This window comes from Pyxicephalus adspersus, chromosome 3 (assembly GCF_032062135.1).
Source record: "Pyxicephalus adspersus chromosome 3, UCB_Pads_2.0, whole genome shotgun sequence".
In the NCBI taxonomy this organism is placed as follows: Eukaryota; Metazoa; Chordata; class Amphibia; order Anura; family Pyxicephalidae; genus Pyxicephalus; species Pyxicephalus adspersus.
The window spans coordinates 152,765,343-152,786,022 of record NC_092860.1 but is presented as its reverse complement, the minus strand read 5'-3'; the positions used below and the strand labels follow the sequence as shown (position 1 = coordinate 152,786,022).

The 20,680-nt window shown below is 37.5% G+C and overlaps 1 protein-coding gene across 1 annotated transcript; it reads right to left on the bottom strand.

Moving 5' to 3' along the window:
- Positions 1-2,902: 2,902 nt before the first annotated feature.
- On the bottom strand, positions 2,903-11,068 carry LOC140327538 (vomeronasal type-2 receptor 26-like). The gene is made up of 3 exons (XM_072406927.1): positions 10,988-11,068; positions 4,989-5,112; positions 2,903-3,810 (listed from the first exon to the last, which is right to left on the bottom strand). Exons 1-3 carry the CDS (start codon positions 11,066-11,068, stop codon positions 2,903-2,905), a joined length of 1,113 nt encoding a protein of 370 aa, XP_072263028.1.
- Between the last annotated feature and the right edge of the window lie 9,612 nt (positions 11,069-20,680).

Genomic DNA, 20,680 nt, shown 5'->3' with positions numbered 1-20,680 from the left:
AAAGGTACCATGTTAAAATATTACACACTGGGCCCACTGGGCTGGTATTGCTTCACAGTTGCATTGGATTTCTTTTCCTGAAATGCCATAATTAGTTTAGTTAAATTTATGTACAATTACCTGTGATTTTTTCTGCTCTTTAGTCATATGCTGAAATAAAATATGTAAGGATGTATGTTTTCATGCTGACAAAACACATTTATAGTCATACTATAACCTAAATTTCCCCATTTGGACAACAGATCAAACTTAATTTTAAATAGGAAAATAAGTTCAAGTTGCAGAGAATCGAAAGTTGCAAAAAGTCTTACAATTTTCTTTTGAAAGCTTCTACAGGTCACAGGTTACATATTACTCTCTTACTAATAGGCTTCTGAATCCGTTGGACACTTCAAAATGACCACACTCCATGCTCTCCAAGAAAACTTGTAACATGTTCTTTGTCATACAATGATCACACTCATTATCTGGCTGTGGTTAAGCGAGGTGAGGTGTGAAATGAGGTGTGAGATGAGAGAGGAGGTATGGGATAAGAGATGAGGTGTGAGGAAGAGATTAGGGATCATGTGTGAGATGAGAGATGAGGTATAAAATGGGAGATGAGGTGTCAGATGAGAGATGAGGTGTGAGGAAGAGATTAGGGATGATGTGTGAGATGAGAGATGAGGTATAAAATGGGAGATGAAATGTCAGATGAGAGATGAGGTATGGGATAAGAGACGAGGTGTGAGGAAGAGATGAGGGATGGCGTGTGAAATGAGAGATGAGGTATAAGATGGGAGATGAGATGTCAGATGAGAGATGAGGTATGAGAGATGAGGTATTTATTAATATTATTAAACAGGATTTATATAGCGCCAACATATTACGCAGCGCTGTACATTAAATAGGGGTATCTTACTTTCTTTAAATTCATCAGTGTAAAAAGCTGACAGAACAGCAGATTTGTTACTGTATATGCAGAAATAAACAAGAAGGATTTAATGGGATATTAGTATTATACATTAAATACTATGTAGTGGAGCTAGAATATTGTGCATTTTTTTTTAAATGAAAAGGTTAACTGTTAGGGTATGCAAATAAAAATAGTTTGGTTTTGTATAATTCCAGTATGGTTTACTCACCAGATGGCTTGTCTGTAGATGTTGGGATGCTGGTGACTGAGGGCATGGTTGGCAAAGGAGGTGGAAGGACCTTAAGGTTTTGGTCTCCTTGAATCTCATTGGTAGATATTTGATTGATGCGATTATAATTGGGTGTCTGAAACATCCGGTTAGGCTGTTGTGGAGGTTGTGGTATCGGCTTTGACTGAGGTACCTTTTGGCACTGTTCTTCCAGCTGCGCAATCACAAGAGATGAGGTATGAGATGAGAGATGAGGTGTGAGAGATGAGGTATGAGATGAGAGATGAGGTATAAGTAGGAGGTATGAGGTGAGAGGAGATGTGAGGAGGAGATGAAAGATGAAATGTGAGGTGAGAGATGCAAGGTGTGGTGAGAGATGGGTGTGAGGTGGAAGATGAGGTAAAGGATGAGGTAGAAGGATGAGGTGTGGGATGAGGTATGAGATGAGAGATGAAGTGTGAGGTGAGATATGGGGTGTAGGATGAGGTATAAGAAGGAGGTGTAAGATGAGGTATGAGATTAGAGAGGAGGTGTGAGGAGGAGATGAGAGATGAGGTGTGAGGTGAGATATGGGGTGTAAGATGAGGTGTGAATGAGGTATGAGATTAGAGAGGAGGTGTGGGGTGGGAGATGAGCGATGAGGTGTGAGACAGTCTCCACCTTCTCTTATGTAGCTCAAAGCAATGGAGGTGGCATTTAGAAGGATCTTCATCTGCTATTGCTATGACTGAGGTAGTTTAAACGTGACATTATCTCCACCAGCCCATTAGTGTTCTGACATTTTCTTCTGTCAGAGTTTTATGTTTACTTCTTTTGTGAGACAGTGACACCTATTCCTTGTCATACAATAATAAAACATTACTTGAATCATTTCCAGTTGGGGGAAGGGAGTGGCAAAATATTAATAATAATAATAAGAGTTTATGTATTCCTACATCCTGCTGTTAGCCCTGAAATAGTTGTTATAGAGAAGTTGTGATATCCTAATACATCTTCCTGCAGAGACCATTGCATACTTCATTTTGGCATGATGGAGTAGGTTATTTATTTAATGTTTTTACGCTAAACAGCAAGAGTAAGGAATCAATGGGAATGTCCTTGGAGGTGGTGTGTTTGATATGGTTTCTCAATTGTAAAAATGTAAATGTATAAAGGCTGAAATAGTGACACAACCTGTGTGATGATAAGGAGCCAGGCGCTCACTATGGGATCGGGGTGTAATCTCAAATAGGTGCCCGTGCCTCCATTTAAATGGATATTATTCATAAACAAGTACATTCCTAAATTGAGAAAAGTGTTTTGCAGTAGACAATATTCCACTCAGTACTGTATTTGAAAGTCCATGTATTGGAATCAGAAACATGTAATATCCAGTGAGTCTTAAAGATAACAAATTCTTTAAACTGGAACTTATAAACATGATTTAAATCCTGGTTTCATGTCTCCATGAGGGAATTCATTACCTTCCTTCTCAAACTTCTATTCCTCCATCCATCATGGATCGACATCCATGTCTATGTCCTCAATCCTCATCCCGGGCTTCCCAGCAATCCTTGCTTCAGCTAGATCACTTAACCTCATCACTGAATGTAAAGGGCACAGCAGCCAGCTTTAGGGATATTAAAACACTTTGCATTACAGATCAATAATCAAATTTTGTAATAAATAGGCTGAGTACAATTATTATCTCACTACAGATGTAAACGTGGTGTAGGTGTGTAGTTTATTGTACTATTTTAAATCACTTTTTAAATGTACATAATGCATAGGTAAGACATTTATTTTATTCTATTTCCAAGCAAACCTGTTTTTGTATTCAAGTCGGGTCTAAACAGAATTAGATAACATTTTGGAAAGAATATACAGCAAAGAAGACCAGAACTTGAAGCAATAATTGCAAAAATCTCCACAGCCACCATATATTTCCCTCTGGTGCTCAGATAGGCCGGGATCATGGCAATCCACACACTGCAGAACACCAGCATGCTGAAGGTAATGTACTTGGCCTCATTAAAACTGTCCGGTAATGTCCTGACAAAAAAAGCTGTAATGAAACTCACAGCTGCCAGAAACCCCATATAGCCCAGGACAGAATAAAACCCAATAACTGAACCCTCATTACACTGAATGATGATCTTTTCCTGATAAGAGTGAATGTCTTTATCCTGGAAGGGGGGAGAAATAGACAACCAAGTGATACAGATTATGACTTGAATAGATGAACACACACACATTAGACAATTGGGAAGTTTGGCTCCCATCCATCTTTTCCAGGAACTTCCAGGTTTGGTGGCTTTAAAAGCAATGCACACCATGATACTTTTAGCAAGCAGAGAGGAGACAGCGACTGAGAAGATGACACCGAAAGACGTAACACGCAGCATGCAAGTTACATCTAATGGACGGCCAAGGAACAAGAACACACAGAGGAAGCTCAGCATGATGGAGGCCAGGAGAACATAGCTCAGGTTACGGTTATTAGCTTTAACAATGGGGGTGTCCTGGTAACAAACAAATATTCCAAATATTATACCAGTCAGAAGACAACATAGAATAGAGAGAGATGTACATGCTGCAGCAATTTTATCAGCAGTGTAGGAGAGAAATTCCACCAGTTTTGGAACACACCGATCTTTCTTCGCATTTGCCCATTCTTCATGAGGACATTTTATGCAGTTTTCACTATCTGAAGAAATTGAAAGAAGATCACAATGGGTTAATTAAGATATTAGTAGAATGTATTGCTTTACACAAACAGAATCTTTCTAAATTAAGACATTTTATCTTAGCCACCACTTATATTGCATGGTAGCACTGCCAAGTTGAAAAAATCTAGTTGCTGTGAATTTGTTTATTTCTTTATTCCCGGCTGCCAGTTTTATTGTAGGAGACATCAAATCATTTTTAGGCACTTGTAATCTGAAAAGCTCATCCATTCCATCTTCCCTTTATGTATTCCAGGATTCGATCTACTATACACTATCATTCAAAATGTTTACACTTTAACAAATTCATCTCAGGAAGGAACATCTTGTAAAGTAGATGGACACTCTGACCTAGAGGAAACCATGAAAATACACAAATATTTGAACTCATATATTAGGAATGGAATCCCTTTATTATTCCAACAGGATCTATCCATCCCAAGAATTACCATGTGAATGAAGACTACAACCGCTGAAAGAAAGACGATGCAGAACTGAAACATTTAAAAAAAATCGATTCGGTATAAAAGAGAGAAAACGATGAATTGGCTATAGGGTCCCACCAATGTCACACAATATTCTGAACCTGAGTTTGACTTGGGACAAGTTCAAACTTTACAAAGGGTTAGGAACATGGCTCTATAATTTTTTGTAGTAATGCAATCCAAGGTGAAAATAAAACCAAAACATTTAATTTAGGGCTATTGGGGATAACAGGGAAACCTAATTAAAAACTTGATTGTTCTCTGCTATGTGTTGTAGGAAATTACCATCTTTAATAGGTACATTTTATTTAGGCTAATAAATGAAGTAAAGCTAAGCTGAAAGAAAAAAATAAAATATAATCTTATTAATTCAATAAAAATCAATTTGTAGGTTCCATGCTCTACTCTTTTAGTAAGTCAACTGTATTGACTGTGTGGGGTAAACACATCATTCACCAAAAAAGCTTTGCCCTATAGACAACGTCTTCCCATTCTCCACCTTTGTGCTAGTTTGTCTTACACACAAGTCAATGTGTACATAAACACATCCATTTATATAGAATAAGTGTAGAGGAGGATGAGAAAATTGGTGTAAATCTTCAGTCGCCTTGGTCTCCTTGGTGGTTTCCTGACTAACTATAAAAAAACAATTTAACACGAAGATTAAACTCTACCAGATGCATTGGATATCTCTCCTTCTGGACATATGACACAGTCATAGCAACATTTATGAAATGAAGATCCAAACATTTTTCTGCTACCAGGAAAACAAGGTCCTGAGCATCGAGATTCCGGAACCTGAAAAAAGATACATACAGTCCATATATGTTAAAATGCAGACCATTATGAGTGTGATTTTTTGCCACATTAGAGTAATGTCATCTATGAAAATGATATCAATCTGGAAAATGAATGCCTCCACTAGGGATGGCCAGTCAATTTTCACTAAGTTGTTTTTCCTTGAAAAAATTGTGGCAACATTTGAATTTGGATGCATCTTGGATTCATCAGTCTAGAAAACTTTTCTCAAGAAAGTAAGATCTTTATCCTCATGTTTCATTTTTATTGCCACTTTGAGCCATGGGTTCTTATTTTCTGAGCAGGCTGTTAGGACATATTGATAGAGGACAGCCATCATGGAACATATAACTATTTTCATGACTCTTTTGTGAAGTATTAAACCGAAAGTAAACCCAAAACTAACCCAAAACAATAAAATCACATTTACATTCATTCCTGCAGATCAGTCTATCTGTCAGGAGGTTTCTTTCATCGGGTCCCGCGTCGTCCTGGTATCCATCTTAGACCCAGAGGGAGAGCCAGGGACCGCCATCTTCTACTGTCTTCTTCCGTGTTATTTTTCCTACATCACCCGATTTTGCACTGCGCTGATGCTCTGAACTCCCATTCATTCCTGATCGCCTAGGCGATCGAGAGTTAAGAGGACAGTGCTGTACGCTTTTTATTGAAAAAAGAAAGGGGGTTGCACTTAAAAAACACTAACAAACAACATTTTTATTCTAAATAAAACGGTTGTCTACCCTTTTATTTAAAGTAAAAATTTTGAGTTTAGGTATGCTTTAACTTTTTCATTTCCATGATACTTCAGTTAGGGATGGACAAGAAATTTTCACAAAGCTATTTGATAGCAAACATACCCAAAATCTCAAAATATAATTCAACTTCTTGTAAATGTGCCATTAAAAGTTTAAACATTTTCAGAAAAAACAGTTCATTACTTTCAACACCTAAAACTTTACCATCTATTGAGGAAAAAACTTTGAAAAATATATGCAGAGCATTATGAGTTTCTATCTATATATAAAAAGTTATATCACAAATATTCTATATATCATCAATATTGAAATAAAGACACGTCTTACTACCAAAGAAAACCTTCCTATTTCCAGGGATACTTGAAAAATTGCTATTAATGGGAACTGATGAATTAGGTTCTGAGTATATTTAATTTCTGTAAACATAAATATTTTTATAGTATTTTATACATTAGGCCAGATTGATCAATAAAATGAGCGTACGCTCGATGCGCGTACATACACGCTGATAGGCAAGTTCTATTCCCGCGATTCTAGCGAACTCGACTGCCAGTTTCCTGCAAGGATGAGCAAAGATCTCGAATATGTCAATTAAGGAGATTAATTTTCAGCTGCACGATTCAGGAGGAGATGTTAAACTCAATGTATATATGTATATATAAATGTATACAAATACATATGCATTTTTATTAGTACTATTTTAACTGGACTGGTTTGTTGGGTGGTGGTGGGGGGGAGTCAGGTAAGTTTGCTTGGATGGTATTCATTGATGTGATTTTTTGTAATCCTCATTATTATTAGTTTCACCTGTTGCTGCAATGTTTTTGTGCCTGGTTTGTAATGCCAGTTTCTGTTGTTTAGCAATTCTTCAGCAATGTGTTGTCATATTTTCCACAAATGTATGCATGGTTTCCACTCCAAAGTACTACTTGACCCCCTTCATTGCCTTTGTCCTATTGTCACATATTTGTATTTGAATGTATTATGTACATAGTCCACACAACTCCTGTGTTCATTTGTAGTTGTGTTATCGGTTTGTTATCATTGTGCTGTGCTGCCTGATCTTAGCACTATTGTATACAAACACACTTGCACTTGCTGTTCAAACTGGTTGTGAATTAGTTGTCCAGCTGAGTTGCATACTCATTCTAACACACCTGATGGTGATGGAAGGAGGTCCAGGTCCAGGAAGGCAGAATTTTGCAATCAAACAATATGGCCACAAAAAAATAACATAGCATAACATTGACTTCAAAATTGCAAAATGGACATTAAAACTTTCAAAGTTAAAAAACAAAAGCAGCGGTTGTGCTAAAGGGTAAGCAAAGTATCAAATGCAGCAACATATAATAATTAGGATAACACACAAAACAACAGCCCCTCCAAGAAGAAAAAAAAAAAGAAGAAAGGAAAAAGCAAGTTAAACAATACCCTTATATATGCTAAAATTTAGGCACATAGGTTTCTAGTTGATAGAAATTTGCTTGCAATTAGCACTTGCGCAGTCTGTCAAAACTGGCTGTTTGATTCCATAATTTATTATTTACATATCATTTATTGATCCTTTAAATTTGTACACTAGTAAACAGATAATAAATAGATGTAATTAAATTGAAATAAAAAAAATAAATAAAATTGATTAGGATTTACTAATTTAGTATTTTCTACATATATATATATATATATATATATATATATAAATATTGAAGTATATAATTATATATATATATTTATACTTATGAAAAAGTTTACATATATATCTGTAGAAGCAAACAAGAACGTGTGTGTGCTTGTGACTTTTATGGGAAAATCTAGTCTGATGGCAAAGCCGAGGTTTAACCTGAGGAAAGTTGCAGTATTTACCCCCAGGCGGCTGCTCCGATCAGGCATTGTAAGCGATTAGATAGGCGCCTATGTAGAGGAGCTGAACTCTGGTAACTTTTGCCTAACTGGAAAATATTAAGTCATTTTAAAACATGCTTATTTCTTAACATTTCTAAACAGTTGAACAGCACAAACATATTTGAGACAAAGATTTCCTGCTTTATGACCTTATATAATAGTTTAATTTCCCCAAACTGAGAACACCCAGTCTCCAATTACCTTACAGTTCAGTACAAGCTAGTGACCAAGCTAAAATGAGGTTGACTCTTGGACAAATTGCTCTGGATTTGGGCTGAATTAATGCTAATATTCATTGTTGCCCAACTTGTGTCCCGAGGACAGCATGCTGCCCTTTTTACACAGCCCTGTAGCCCAAGCAAGCACCAGTCAGTCAGACAGTAAGCAGTGTATTACGTATCTAGGCTCTAATGTATTTGTTGCTCACACCTTATTAGTAAATTTCCAGGTAATGGCTTCATTGTTGATGTGAAGCTGCTTTTCTTCTGGGCCCCAGGGTGTAAAATTTCCAATATCGGTTGTCACTAAAAAGTTAACTTCATTTATTAACCACTGTGTTATTTTGTAGTAATAAACAAATTCTCCATTTTCATTGAAGAATGGCACCAGATTGTTTGATTCAAAGGAATACTTAATTCTTTTCAGTAGATAATACAGCTAAAAAAGAAAGCCAAAGCCAATGGTTTCAAATGATTTTTTAATGACTACATACATATCATCTTTGTTTCTGCTATAGCTACTGTGTAACTGTATCAAAAAGAGGAGATGGCCATGGACTAGGAAAGACAGTAGGAAGAATCAGTTCTGAAAATGGACACAAGCATGCTGAATGTAAGCGGTTTATTGGCCATTTAGGGTTGAGTTGTGCTCATAATCATGGCTAAGTAAGATGGAGGATGTGCAGGACTTACATATGTGAAAAGGAAAAAGGAAAGTGGGAATAAATGGCAAGGAGAGAAAAGTGACATAATAACAGATCAGGAGCTGGCCAGGGCCTATGAAGAATGAAGAGTGATAGGAAGACCCAGAATACACCTCGATTATGGACTTGGATTTTAAAATGGTTTCAGATCAAGAGATGATTATGTTTGAAGATAAAGTAGGAAAAGAAAAACATGACATGACTAGAGATCTAGGAGGGTGGACAGGATTGCATATAAAATTGGCAGTGGAGTGCAAGGTGAACATGGTTGGAGGGAAGCAGACATGGAATTGATTTATAGCTGGTTGAGTAAGCAGTTGTGTTTCCAATCTCAAAAGATGTAATTAAACCTAACGGATGGTCATGGGCATTGTAAGAGAATGTGCAGGTCTGCTTGTATACCTGCAGCATTTGGCACAAAGATTTCCATATGCAAAACCACACTTGCATAGCCTCACTGTCCCTCAGTAGACTATTAAAACCCCACAATTTACTCCTACATTGTTGATGGAATAGTCTTTGGCCTGTGATTTACCTGACTGGAGCCTTGAATCGCTTGAGACTCAGATTTAGCTTCTGACCAGATTTTAGGATTCCCCTTGGTTTTGATGCTTAGATCCCTACTGCCTAATCTGACCTTGGCTTGTTATTCTACCCTGCCCCTGCTTATCGCTTAATTCTGCACCTCCCAGATATTGGTGTCAAGTTTGGGTCAATCTCAAATTCATCCATAATATTAATTTTTTGATCCAGATAGAACAAATGTAAACCTTTTTAAGGGTCATCGATTGGACTTGGCACAGAGCTGCATTTAGAAAAAAAGCCACTCCATATAAAATCCAGGCCCTTCAATAGGCTCAGGACCTTCCTGTATAAGAAGGGGGCAGCGAAATTGTGTGCCCCCTCTTATATCCATAAAAGGTCCTCTGGAAGCTGTTGTTTTCTAAAAAAAAAAAGAAGGGGAGAAAGTATCCCCTTTCCCTTTGGAGAAAAACAGCCCATGTCTGCCCCTAAGAGTGCCAAGGGCCATCATTGGGGGAGGGAGGCTTTTCCCCACAACCTATCCCCAGTGTTGTGGAAGTCTGCAGGTGAGGGGCTCATTTAGAATCTGGAAGCCTCTTTATTATGAAGGACCCAAAATATCTGACCCACATTCAGGGGAATAAGTACAGTGGTATATATTAGCCCTTATCTATTGCCTGAAGGGGTTAAAAAATCCCTAAAAATAACCAAAACCACACTTTTGTAACGAGTGCTTATCTGTTCAGGGTCCTATGCTGCATGGTGTAGTATCCCCCAATCATGATAAATGATCTAAGGGCAGGTGAGGATAAACTTCCACTACCCCAAGAATATGGGTGGGTCATATAGAATCCAACAAATGGATAGGACAGATGCATCTTTGTGGGAAAAGTGAGTTCAGTTCTTTGCTGGATAAAAGAAGCTTCGTAGGACATCAGACCATCAATGGATGGAATATTTTTTATGTGATACTGACAGCCATTGCAGGATGTATCTATCATCACGGCACATGACAGATGCTTATGGATGGATAAATCTTCGGGAGACACTACATATCAGCAAAGGTTCCTACAATGGTAGGCATTAGTTTTAAAAAGAATAAAGAATTGTTTTTGTATGGTGTGGTTATTTAGGAATGGGTAAAGAGCACAATGGGCAGGTGGAATCTAATTTGTTTTCCAAAAATGAAGCAGGCAACATACTTTTTGCTACTTTTTTTTTTGGGAAAACAAGATTTTTAGAGGATCTTTTATGAATAGGAGAGAGGGCACACATGCTCACTACATGCATGCAGAATGGTTGCAAAGCTAATGAAGGGTCTGGTTTTAATATTGTGGGGGTATCCATCTTGTTTTTTATTTGAATTTGAACTTTAAGGCTCAAGTAATCTAACCAGCAGACTATGACAACTTTGCAACCTGCTGGCTGAATTAACTGAGCCATGTACTCTGTGTAATGTCTGTTGAATTTAATCTGCCAATCATTTCAATAGGATTTGAGTTTGGCTACCAATAAATCCATCCGTCATTAGCTAGCAAGTTACTGACTTCATGCCAACCTATCTTCCATATGACATTTGCCTGCCCTCTAGATTGTCCTTTGCCTCACCTCTGGACCTTGGGCTCTCCCTTATGCACAATGTACCTATATATGGTACATCCTTGACACCCATGTATAGCCTTTGGCAATGTCTCTTAACCTGTTTTTTCTCTGTGATTCAGCCTTGAGGTCACTCCTATCTGCCCTTAACCCTGTCTAACTCAGTGGGTACCTGATTCTTTGTTGTTTTTTCCCTCTCAGATGCCATTCTTTGCTCACTTAAGTCTTGGACAGCCAAGGGCAAGGACGACATAACTATGCTCCCAAGGCTTTTTCAGGGAGTTTAGCTGTAAGTGATGAACGCAGGGATTGGTGCATAAGAACATACTGTTGCTTGACATGGATTCCACACTGGTACTAGGAATAATTCCCGCATTCCTGCTCGTGTCTACTCCTTTTTTTAAAAAAAAAAATAAATGATAATACATTTTTTGCATATTATTATTAAAAATGCCAAGGTTTGCTATGTACTCTACCTTATGCTTATAATTAGTGTATTGCTTATCACCAGGTTTTTCTTTAAGTAACATATTCATATGGTGAAGTGCCTTAGCCAAGGCTTCTACAGCGTAATAAATTCGTGGGGAGACTCCTTGATTGAGAAGTCCATCTATAGTTGGAATAATTTCATGGTAGCTCTTGACTATTGTACACCTAAATTCCTTCTCTCCCTTGTGTACAGACCAGCACTTCGCAATTGTTAAGAAATATTGAGAACCTGGTGAGTTATTTGTACTATTCATCTTTTCAACGCCATTAAAAAAATGTTTTTTGCCCGGGAGAAATAAAGGGTATAGTTCTACTGCAAAACTTCCATTAAGTCCAATGAATGAAAAAAAGTGTACTGAAGATTTAGAAACCCAAATCGGAGGAAAAATAACAATTTTATCAGAGAAGGCTGCTTCAAATATGAGGAAAATTGTATTAACATAGAAATAAGATCCACATACTACAATAACCTTGGAAGTGAATTTTTTCGTATGCTGAGTAATTTTTATGTGAAGTTGCTCTGACATTTCATCTGAAATTGTGTCAATGCTAAGTGAAAATGTGTGCTCAATACAAATCCCATTAATACTCATGTACTTGGTTAAAATTTCTGTTTCCTTCTCTCCGGCATCATCATTTGTGGTGAGAATTACAACCCACGTCCAGGCAAAATGTTTTAAAATCCTAATTAGAGCCAAATAATTGATGTGGTCATTCTGGACTGTTCGGAAAACATGCGGATAAAGACGCCTGTCAGTAAGAGAATAGTCTGTAGCTCCATAACTGATCTGTAGAAAAGAAGAATTGTAAGATCTATTATACCTGTCACTACCAGGATTATGGCATACCGTACCAGCTATTGGTAGGTATATCAGATAGGTAGATCAAAATTTAGGTTTCTCAAATTTTTTAATTCTGACCCAGAATTGGAAAAACCTTTGATCCAAATTATAATTGACTCTGATTAGAACTACTGGACCACCACTATAAATAAATAAAATTTTTGTTCACTCTGTGTAAATAATTAGTAATGGCAATTAGCACATGTAAACATTGGGCAGTGTATTTTTACACTTTTGGGAGAAAAAACATTGTTTAATTACAGTTGAACATGGCCAATCGCGTTCAAGCAACACAAATAGTAAACAATTGTCAAAATAAAATTTTTCAGCTTTTTTGATGTTTGGTGGCATCTTAGTGGCATCTAATCCCCTATTGTCTCCATGTATCTAGTTCCCATCTGCATTTATTCCACGAATGATTAAACAGCATTTCTCAGGGTTGGTTTCCTGATGGTGAATCAGAGAATCATGCCTAAATAATTTGTTTTGAAATGACTACTTGTAGTGTCCCATCAGAAACCATTGTAAATCACTGACAATGTAGCAGCATAATTGTCACGCCAAAATAGAAAATGACTAACCAAAGACCTCCACAAAAGGACAATCTGATATTATCTATTTGAAATCTGCATATCTGAAACTAATAAAAAATTATTTATGAAAAAACTTAAAAGACTGTATCAGACTTTAGTAATTGGTTTTAAATTTTCTTAAAATAGTCCTTTTAAGCATTTACATATTCATACTACACTTACGCATCTCCAGCACTATGCAAAGCCCATACACATATCACAAATTTTCTTGCAAAAGGATCTCACAATCTAATCTGGGCAGCATGGTGACTCAGTGGTTAGCACTCTGGCCTTTGCAGTGCTAGGTCCCAGGTTTGAATCTCTGCATGGAGTTTACCGATTCTCCCCGTGTTTGTGTGAGTTTCCAATGGGAACTACGGTTTCCTCCCAAACCAACAAAAACGCAGTTAGGTTAATAGGCTGCCCCCAAAAGTTGCCCTTAGATTATAAATAATGATATATGATTATGGAAGGGACATTAGATTGTGAGCTCCTTTGTGGGACAATTAGTGATATGACTATGAACTTTGTAAAGCGCTGTGTGATGTGTCAGCACTATATAAATACTGGATATTATTAATGCCCCTAGTTCTAAGTCATTAACATAATCTAAACTCAATTTTGGAATGAAGCCGAATAACCTACCAGTATAGTTTTGGGTTATGTCAAAATTTTAATCTTGAACCCTAGCCCTAGTGCTTAAAAGGATTTTTTTTCCTTTTTCCTTTTCTAATCCTTTGCATTAGGCTTAAGTGACTTGATAATAATACCATAATATCAACATCAAATGGTTAATTCGAGGTGTAAAGGGGATAAAGCTGACTGATGTGCATGTGATTTATTCCTATATTATTTTTAATTGGCTTGGGGAACACCTATAGGTATATCTGGAAGTTAGAACTGGGACATTTGTATAGTAAAAAATACTTTTACCAAAATCCTTGTGGGGGTCAGGGGAACCAGTGGGAACAAAAGGTGACAAATTAAAAAATGTCCATTTGAGGATCCACTGAAGATAGTATTGTCACAAACATTTCTGCAGGGGTCTGGGGAACATGTCCCAATTAAAAACAATCTAAAAAAGTGTTTCTTCTAAAAACGTATTTTTTGACTATATTTTATCTTTGAATTATGAAAAATGGCCCCTCCCCAACACCAACAATTGTGGTTAAAACACTTATGTTCAGGGACTTTACATTCATTAAAAATGTGGTGACCATATTTTCTACAAAAAAATGTGAATTTTGAACACTTGTAACCAAAACAATCTTAGTTTCATCCATTTCTAGTTACTATACATATATTGGCATGCTAGGATGAGTTTTTTCATTAAGAACCTACCTGTGTATATCCATAAATCCCCAATATTTGGGCCATTGGAATTGTTGTTGCTGAAAAATGATCACCTATAAAGCCCAGCAGTTTGGCTTTTCCTAAACACGAGTAATTAGGAACTGTCTTCTGTGGCCCAGATAAAATTTCTAGAACATTTCTTACAGCCACTCTGGGTTGTAAAATTGAATCAGTGATATGATATCCCAGTGTAATATTGGGTAAAATGTCCAAGTCCTGATTAATATTGTGTATAGCATGACGAAAAACCAAAATATTTACCAATGACCGGAGATCATCACTGTGGAGGCAAAAATATTTATTTTTACAAAATTGTAATGTAATGATACTTTATTGTGACATTTCTATTTAGTATTGCCACCTTTGCTAAGAACACAGTAAAATGCCACCCATGATTGGCTAGTAATATCAGGATTAGAAGAAAACATTCACATATAATTTAATTTTATTGATGACGGGCTTCAGTATATAAGCTAAAAAACCTAAAATTTTCATTTTTTTCAGTTTTTTTATACTTAGGATACCGTATCTGTAGTTGACACTTGGAGGGTGACTTCTGTTTCTTTGTTAGGTGGAGCCTAATTCTAGGAAAATTGTATTTTAATAAGGAGTGCAAGAAATAATTGTTATTATTTATATCATATCTTTAGATACAAATCCTATGAGCTTTATTAGGGTAAAACACGTAAAAGAGTATTCTTGTCTTGAGATGGATTGGTAACTACTAATTAACTCAATAAATGAACTTTTACATATAACCTGGAGTGCAGCTTCATTTGTGAAATGACCTATAGTTTTCAAGATTTGCTCATCATCTTCCTCCTCTTACACCTCTGTCACGTCATCTTCCTCCTTCTCCAGGAACACTGCATTTACTTTCTCATCCACAGCACCCTTTGTTTAGACCTACAAAGTTTCACGGAGTGTACTGTGATATTCAAGAGAACTCTGCAGGCCCAAACGGATACTTGGTTGACCCCACACAAGCTTCAAACAGGAGAGATTATAACTAATCCTGGGTCAATGATTTGGCAGCCTTTCACCCTATTCATCTGAACCTTGTATGGTTCATGTTATGACCTTGATAGTTCAGCATTTTTTAACCAACTACCCAGGCTTACTGCCACTTCTGGATAAGATCAGAAAAGGTTGCTTTCATTTTCTGCCTTGGTGTTACCCAGGCACCACTACCTAAACAAACTACCCAAAAACAATTTGATTTGTGACATCCCTACACATAGGAATTCAACTGTTTAAATGATAATGAAGCCATTCTATCTGCAACAAAAAACATTCATAGTTTATGTGATGAAATATTTGAACATACTATGCTAGGTAGAGCTTGTGTACTTCATTCATGAGGAATAGCTTCAAATTCACTGTGATAAAGCAACCAAAAATATCAATCATAATCAGATAGTCATCTTTGACAATATCCCAGTAATCTGCATGCTGGAACAGACATTCATGGGCCACGGGACAAGGAAGAGGAGAATAAGAAGAAGGAACAGAAAGATCTGGTATCGTTCCAAAGTCAATAATGGCTGAGTAGTACCCAACAAGGCCGGTTTAGCAACCTTGGAAAATTAGGGAAGGACTCCTCTTTCATGGGATTCTGTGAGTGGAGTAAGAGGAAAAGGCTATGTTAGTGACATGTCTCTAGAACTCCGGAGATGGATGAGGAAAAAGCCAAGGGAAACCATTGTGGTGCCTGATCCATATGAACATCGGTCTATATTGGTAAGAAGTATCAGCCACATGAGTGCCTTCATGTTGCCTTGTTTACAAATGTCTTTGAACACATAAAATCAGAAACATTTATTACTAAGTCACCACCCTCCTGCATCCACACTACATGGCCCAAATCATAGAGCTCATTCCAGCAGTGGGAGAGGTCAACATCCAATAGAAAAGTATGCTTATGCATAGGATTTGCTGCTGGCAGCAAAGATTATTTTACTATGACTGCAGCTCTGTTATCTGTCTAGGACATGTAAAAAACAGCAAACCCAATACCACAAACAGGAATGTGGTCTAATAATATTAATTACAAAATTAGTTGTGCAGGCTCACCTAACAACGCATGTGCTCCTGGCATAGATTCCTCCTCATCTTTCAAACCCATTACCCTCTCCTCTTCTTCGTCTACCCCATCCCCCCTACACAAAAAATACATAAACCACATTTTTTTGGAAACACCCCTCCAAAGTCGTTTTGTCTTTATTATGAAACCTGATTGTTGATTAAGGGTGAACTGAAAACCCTGACAACTGAACCTCGGGTAATGTTTAAAACCAACAAAAACACAAACTCACGGTAAGAGAAAGATGTAGAACTCATCACATGTTTTATGAAAAGTTTAAAAGATTGCAAATCATACAGCAGTGTAAAATTGGTTAGCAGCAGGAGGATTTTAATCAAGGATAACAGGCTAAATTGTCCTCGAGACAAAGAGTACAGGCAAGTGTTTTACTACACAAGATACAGTAGCGTAAAACTAACAAACAACAGGATAATTTTACTGATCAAGACTGGGCCCTAGTTTGCTTGAAAAAAAGTATAAAATAATTATGATACTGCAGAGGACACATAAAAGTAAAATTGGCCAGAACAGTGGGGGAAATAGTCATAAGGGGGTATATGCCTAAAATTTATTTTATCAATAGGAATAAGGGAGTACAATGATTACGACTGATATGATGTGAAGTGAGTAAATACAAGCATTTTAAGGTAAATTGCTGCAGAGATACAGACCTCCACAAACAGATAGTAACAGTAACTTCAAATCCAAAAAATGAAAAGGTTTGACTTTGATTATAGACGGGACAACAGTTAAATCTAACAGCTGACCTCAAATCAACAACAAAAAAACAATCACAAATCAAATACTAATTACCCCAATTTCTATCAGTTTGACAGTTTTTTATGCTTTCCCTACAATAGCTCCCAATAAACCACAGGTGCTCTATGCCCCCTTTTTATAGGAAAGGGACTTTTGATTAGGTGAGCCTCCATATTGAATATTCTACGTCTGCTAGTCATATGTAAGGACATTCTCTGTGACACACAGGTTATTTATTTTCTTACATATAACACACTGTATTTTACAGTATGTAGTGACCATACACAGCCTCATGCAGCTCTGGGGTCAGACAACCTGGGACTTTTTTGTTGAAAGTGAAATTAAAAAAATAAAAAAATAAATGAAAATTAGTTAAAGCAAAACTCCTACTAATACAATTTTCCTAATACATGTCATTGAAAAGGTTGCACCTCATTTCATCCATTGTCAGTGTTATCTGCTATTTGCTGCAAGTGTCACCCAAGCCTTCTCCCCCCTCCTAACAGTTCTGCTAGAGTTCATTCCAACATTGTGGACAAGATGCAACTCAAATGCAAATTCAATACTGTAATAGTAAAAAACTGCAAAAATGAATTTTTATGACATGGCACAGTGATACAATTATTTACCATACTAGCAATGATTTTACTGTTTTAATTTATATTTATCCAGATGCTCCATCAATAGAACAGTTTTGGGTGATCTGATACCCATACTTACTTTTCAAAGGCACAGAGACTTTCTAATCATTAATTCCCTGACTATACAGAATATAAACTTGTAAAGCATAGAACATTACAGTGTAAAACAGTATAGTAGTTCAAATTGTTACTTACTCCACAGAATATTCTCGTTTCAGATAATTCCTCGATGGCAATAAATCTGTAGTACCTGAAATGATAGTGAACACTCCTCCTATAATAAAGTCACCATTTTGAAAAAAAACAAATTCATCATTTCCTCCTTTTAACCTAAGGTCACAGACCGGTGTTAAACATTGATTGTTGTGTGTGCAACATGTCATCCAGAGGATGATCCAACAGAGACCGGCTTCATTTGCAGATAGTGCAGCTGTAGATTTAATTTTTTTATACATTAAGAATTAAAAACAAGAAAAAAACAAAATCACCTTGTTAAGAAGAATACACCTTTGTGATTTTGTGATATGAAACTTCAAATGGGTTAGTTGCATCTTCATAGTATGTGGCAGTACTGTTATCTCAGCTCTTCCCACACTTTTTATACTATTTCGCATCATGTATTTCTCATTGAATGTAGCTACGTCAGCCTAAATCTAAGTTTAGCTGGCTGTTTCTAAACCAATTTTTCGAAGTTATAAATGTGCACATTGATAACAGTAAAGATGGAAATTATTTTTAAGGTACTAAAATAAATCAAACAAATCACAACTAACTCCAAGCAGTACTTTCAACAACCTTTATTGCGTAATCCAGATACAGGCTGAGTTCAAACACCAAAGATCAATCCGATAAGAGAGGTACAGAAGGATGAGGCAGAAGGCGTAATCAGGGGCAATCCGACTTCAGGGCAGGCAGATATCATGCAATAGTAATTAATCAGACTGGGTTGCTGTGGGTAATAAGTCTGAGCTGGTAACAAGACACGAGGGAAAACACGGAAATCCAACAGAAGAATGCACCCTAGCACACTGTAACACAGAGGCTATAATGGGCATGGGTGCAATAGACTGGTTCTCATAAATGGGTCTTATTGCGCCACCTGGCACTATTGGATTGTGGAAACATACTGAATATTGAATCCCCTGTGGCTGATTTGGCCGTAGGAAATTCAAACTGAACATGCCCCGCCTGGCGGCAGAGCAGCTGGCTGCCTTGCTCCCGAGGGGTACAGGAGGCATGCATAGAGCGTGCCTCTTACAACAGGACTCCTGGGCCGTGCTGTGCTGTGCACGCCCACAGGAATGCTGAGAGGTTTGCAGCACTGTGCACATCTGCAGGGATGCTGGGGATGCTACTACTGTTCGGCCAGGGCCAGGGCGGATCTCTCCACCAGAGAGAGGAGACACGCTGGGAGCAGAGCAGCTGCAGCCCCAGTCACGCTGCCTGCTGCAGAGGTCTCCTCTATGCTGCCCGCAATCTCCGGGGTCGTCACGGACAAAATACAAAATTAAGTACACCCTTACCACCTCCATAGGAATTAGAAGGGTAAGTAGCAAACAGTAGCTGGTAATCAAGTACACTTTAATAATTGGTCATCAGTGTGTGACCACCCCTATACTGCTAGGGAACTTTGGCAGTTAACTAGTCAGGAGCATTTTGGTTTGTATATACACAATGATAATGAGGAAAGATAACAGCAATGAGCTTAGATGAAGCAATTGTTGTTGCCCATCAATGTAGGAATAGTTATACGGCCATTTCCAAACAATTCAAAATCCACCATTCTACGGTAAAAAAAAAAATATATATATTTTTACAGTGTGTAGTGGAAAACATTCATGACAGTTGCAGGAATAGATATCCCTGGTAATTCACCCCAGGGCAAGACTGTTCAAGACCTTGTAATGCTCATAAATTGCAAAAAAATCCCAAAAGTTACATTTTAGTTTCCGCAAGTACATTTAGAAAAATACTAATCAAGTATGGCTTGTTTGGAAGAGTTGCCAGGAAAAAAACATCTTCTACCTAAACAGATGAGGATGGCAGTATGATTTAGGTTTGCAAAGTTGCACTTGAACAAATTACACAACTTTTGGAACAATGCCCTTCAGACAGATGAGACCAAGGTTGATATATGTGGTTATAATACACAGCACCACATTTGATGAATACCAGACATAGCAAATCAGCACAAATAACTAATACTAACCATCAAGCATAGCAGCCACAAAACCTATGCATCTTGCATTATTTAGAGTGAGATATAAGGTTATCTGTACAACAGCTAATGCTTTGCCATCGTTGGATCATATCCCACCATCCCAAGTACACCACCAAATCCACAACAGAATGACCAAAAGAAAAATGAGTCAACATTTGAACTTGTGCAAGGGTACATAAGCGGGTGTCACTTATGTGCAAAGTGCTGTGAGAAGGTTAATTTCCCCACATGATGGTGCCTGCTAGAGGCCCTCAGAACTATGAAATCGCAAATTATGCTTTGTAATGGTCCCATAATCCAGTTCCAAGGTAGAAAGTTGGAATTCAGATTTTATAACAAAAATTAAAATACATATTTTGGAAGAAAATGCATTAGGACTAGTTTATTTGCCCATTTATTTACGCTTTAGTAACTCCTACTCAGCATGTTGCTGCTGCTGAATCTGAGATGGCTGGTTCAAACAAAGGGAACTGATTGGAGTGGGAGAAATGAGGAATAGCCTGCTAAAAAGATGAATAACTTACATGGCCCTTAAAGGAAAAGGTTGTCCTGGAGGGCATGAAAGGAGATGTTCCCAGATAGTATTTGTTGAAGATCTACATGCTTATCAACATCAAGATCTTTGGTCAATACTATTTTGTGACCCTGTGTTCTACCATCACTATGGTTTGGATGAACACGTAGGGAGCTGGGTTACTATAGTTAGAGGGAGTGGTAGGGGCTCCCAGAAAAGGAAGGTCAGCCCTTTGTTTGAGAAAATTTGCCCAAATTATGTGAAGATGTGCATGTGGCAGAACCAGAGGTGGCAACTCTAGATGTTACTGCTACCCCTAACAGCCAGGCAATGCAGGAGAAGGCAATGCAGGAAGGTGCAGACAATAGATTGTCATAGAGGATTCTATGAT

What these genes read in the sequence shown, in the direction of transcription:
- LOC140327538 (XM_072406927.1), bottom strand. Translation starts at nt 11,068, where the DNA reads ATGTCGTCCTTGCCCTTGGCTGTCCAAGACTTAAGTGAGCAAAGAATG. An exon ending in AAAAAACAACAAAGAATCAG is followed by an intron (nt 5,113 to 10,987) that starts GTACCCACTGAG and finishes ATCTTTTTTCAG; the next exon opens with GTTCCGGAATCTCGATGCTC. An exon ending in AGAGATATCCAATGCATCTG is followed by an intron (nt 3,811 to 4,988) that starts GTAGAGTTTAAT and finishes CAATTTCTTCAG; the next exon opens with ATAGTGAAAACTGCATAAAA.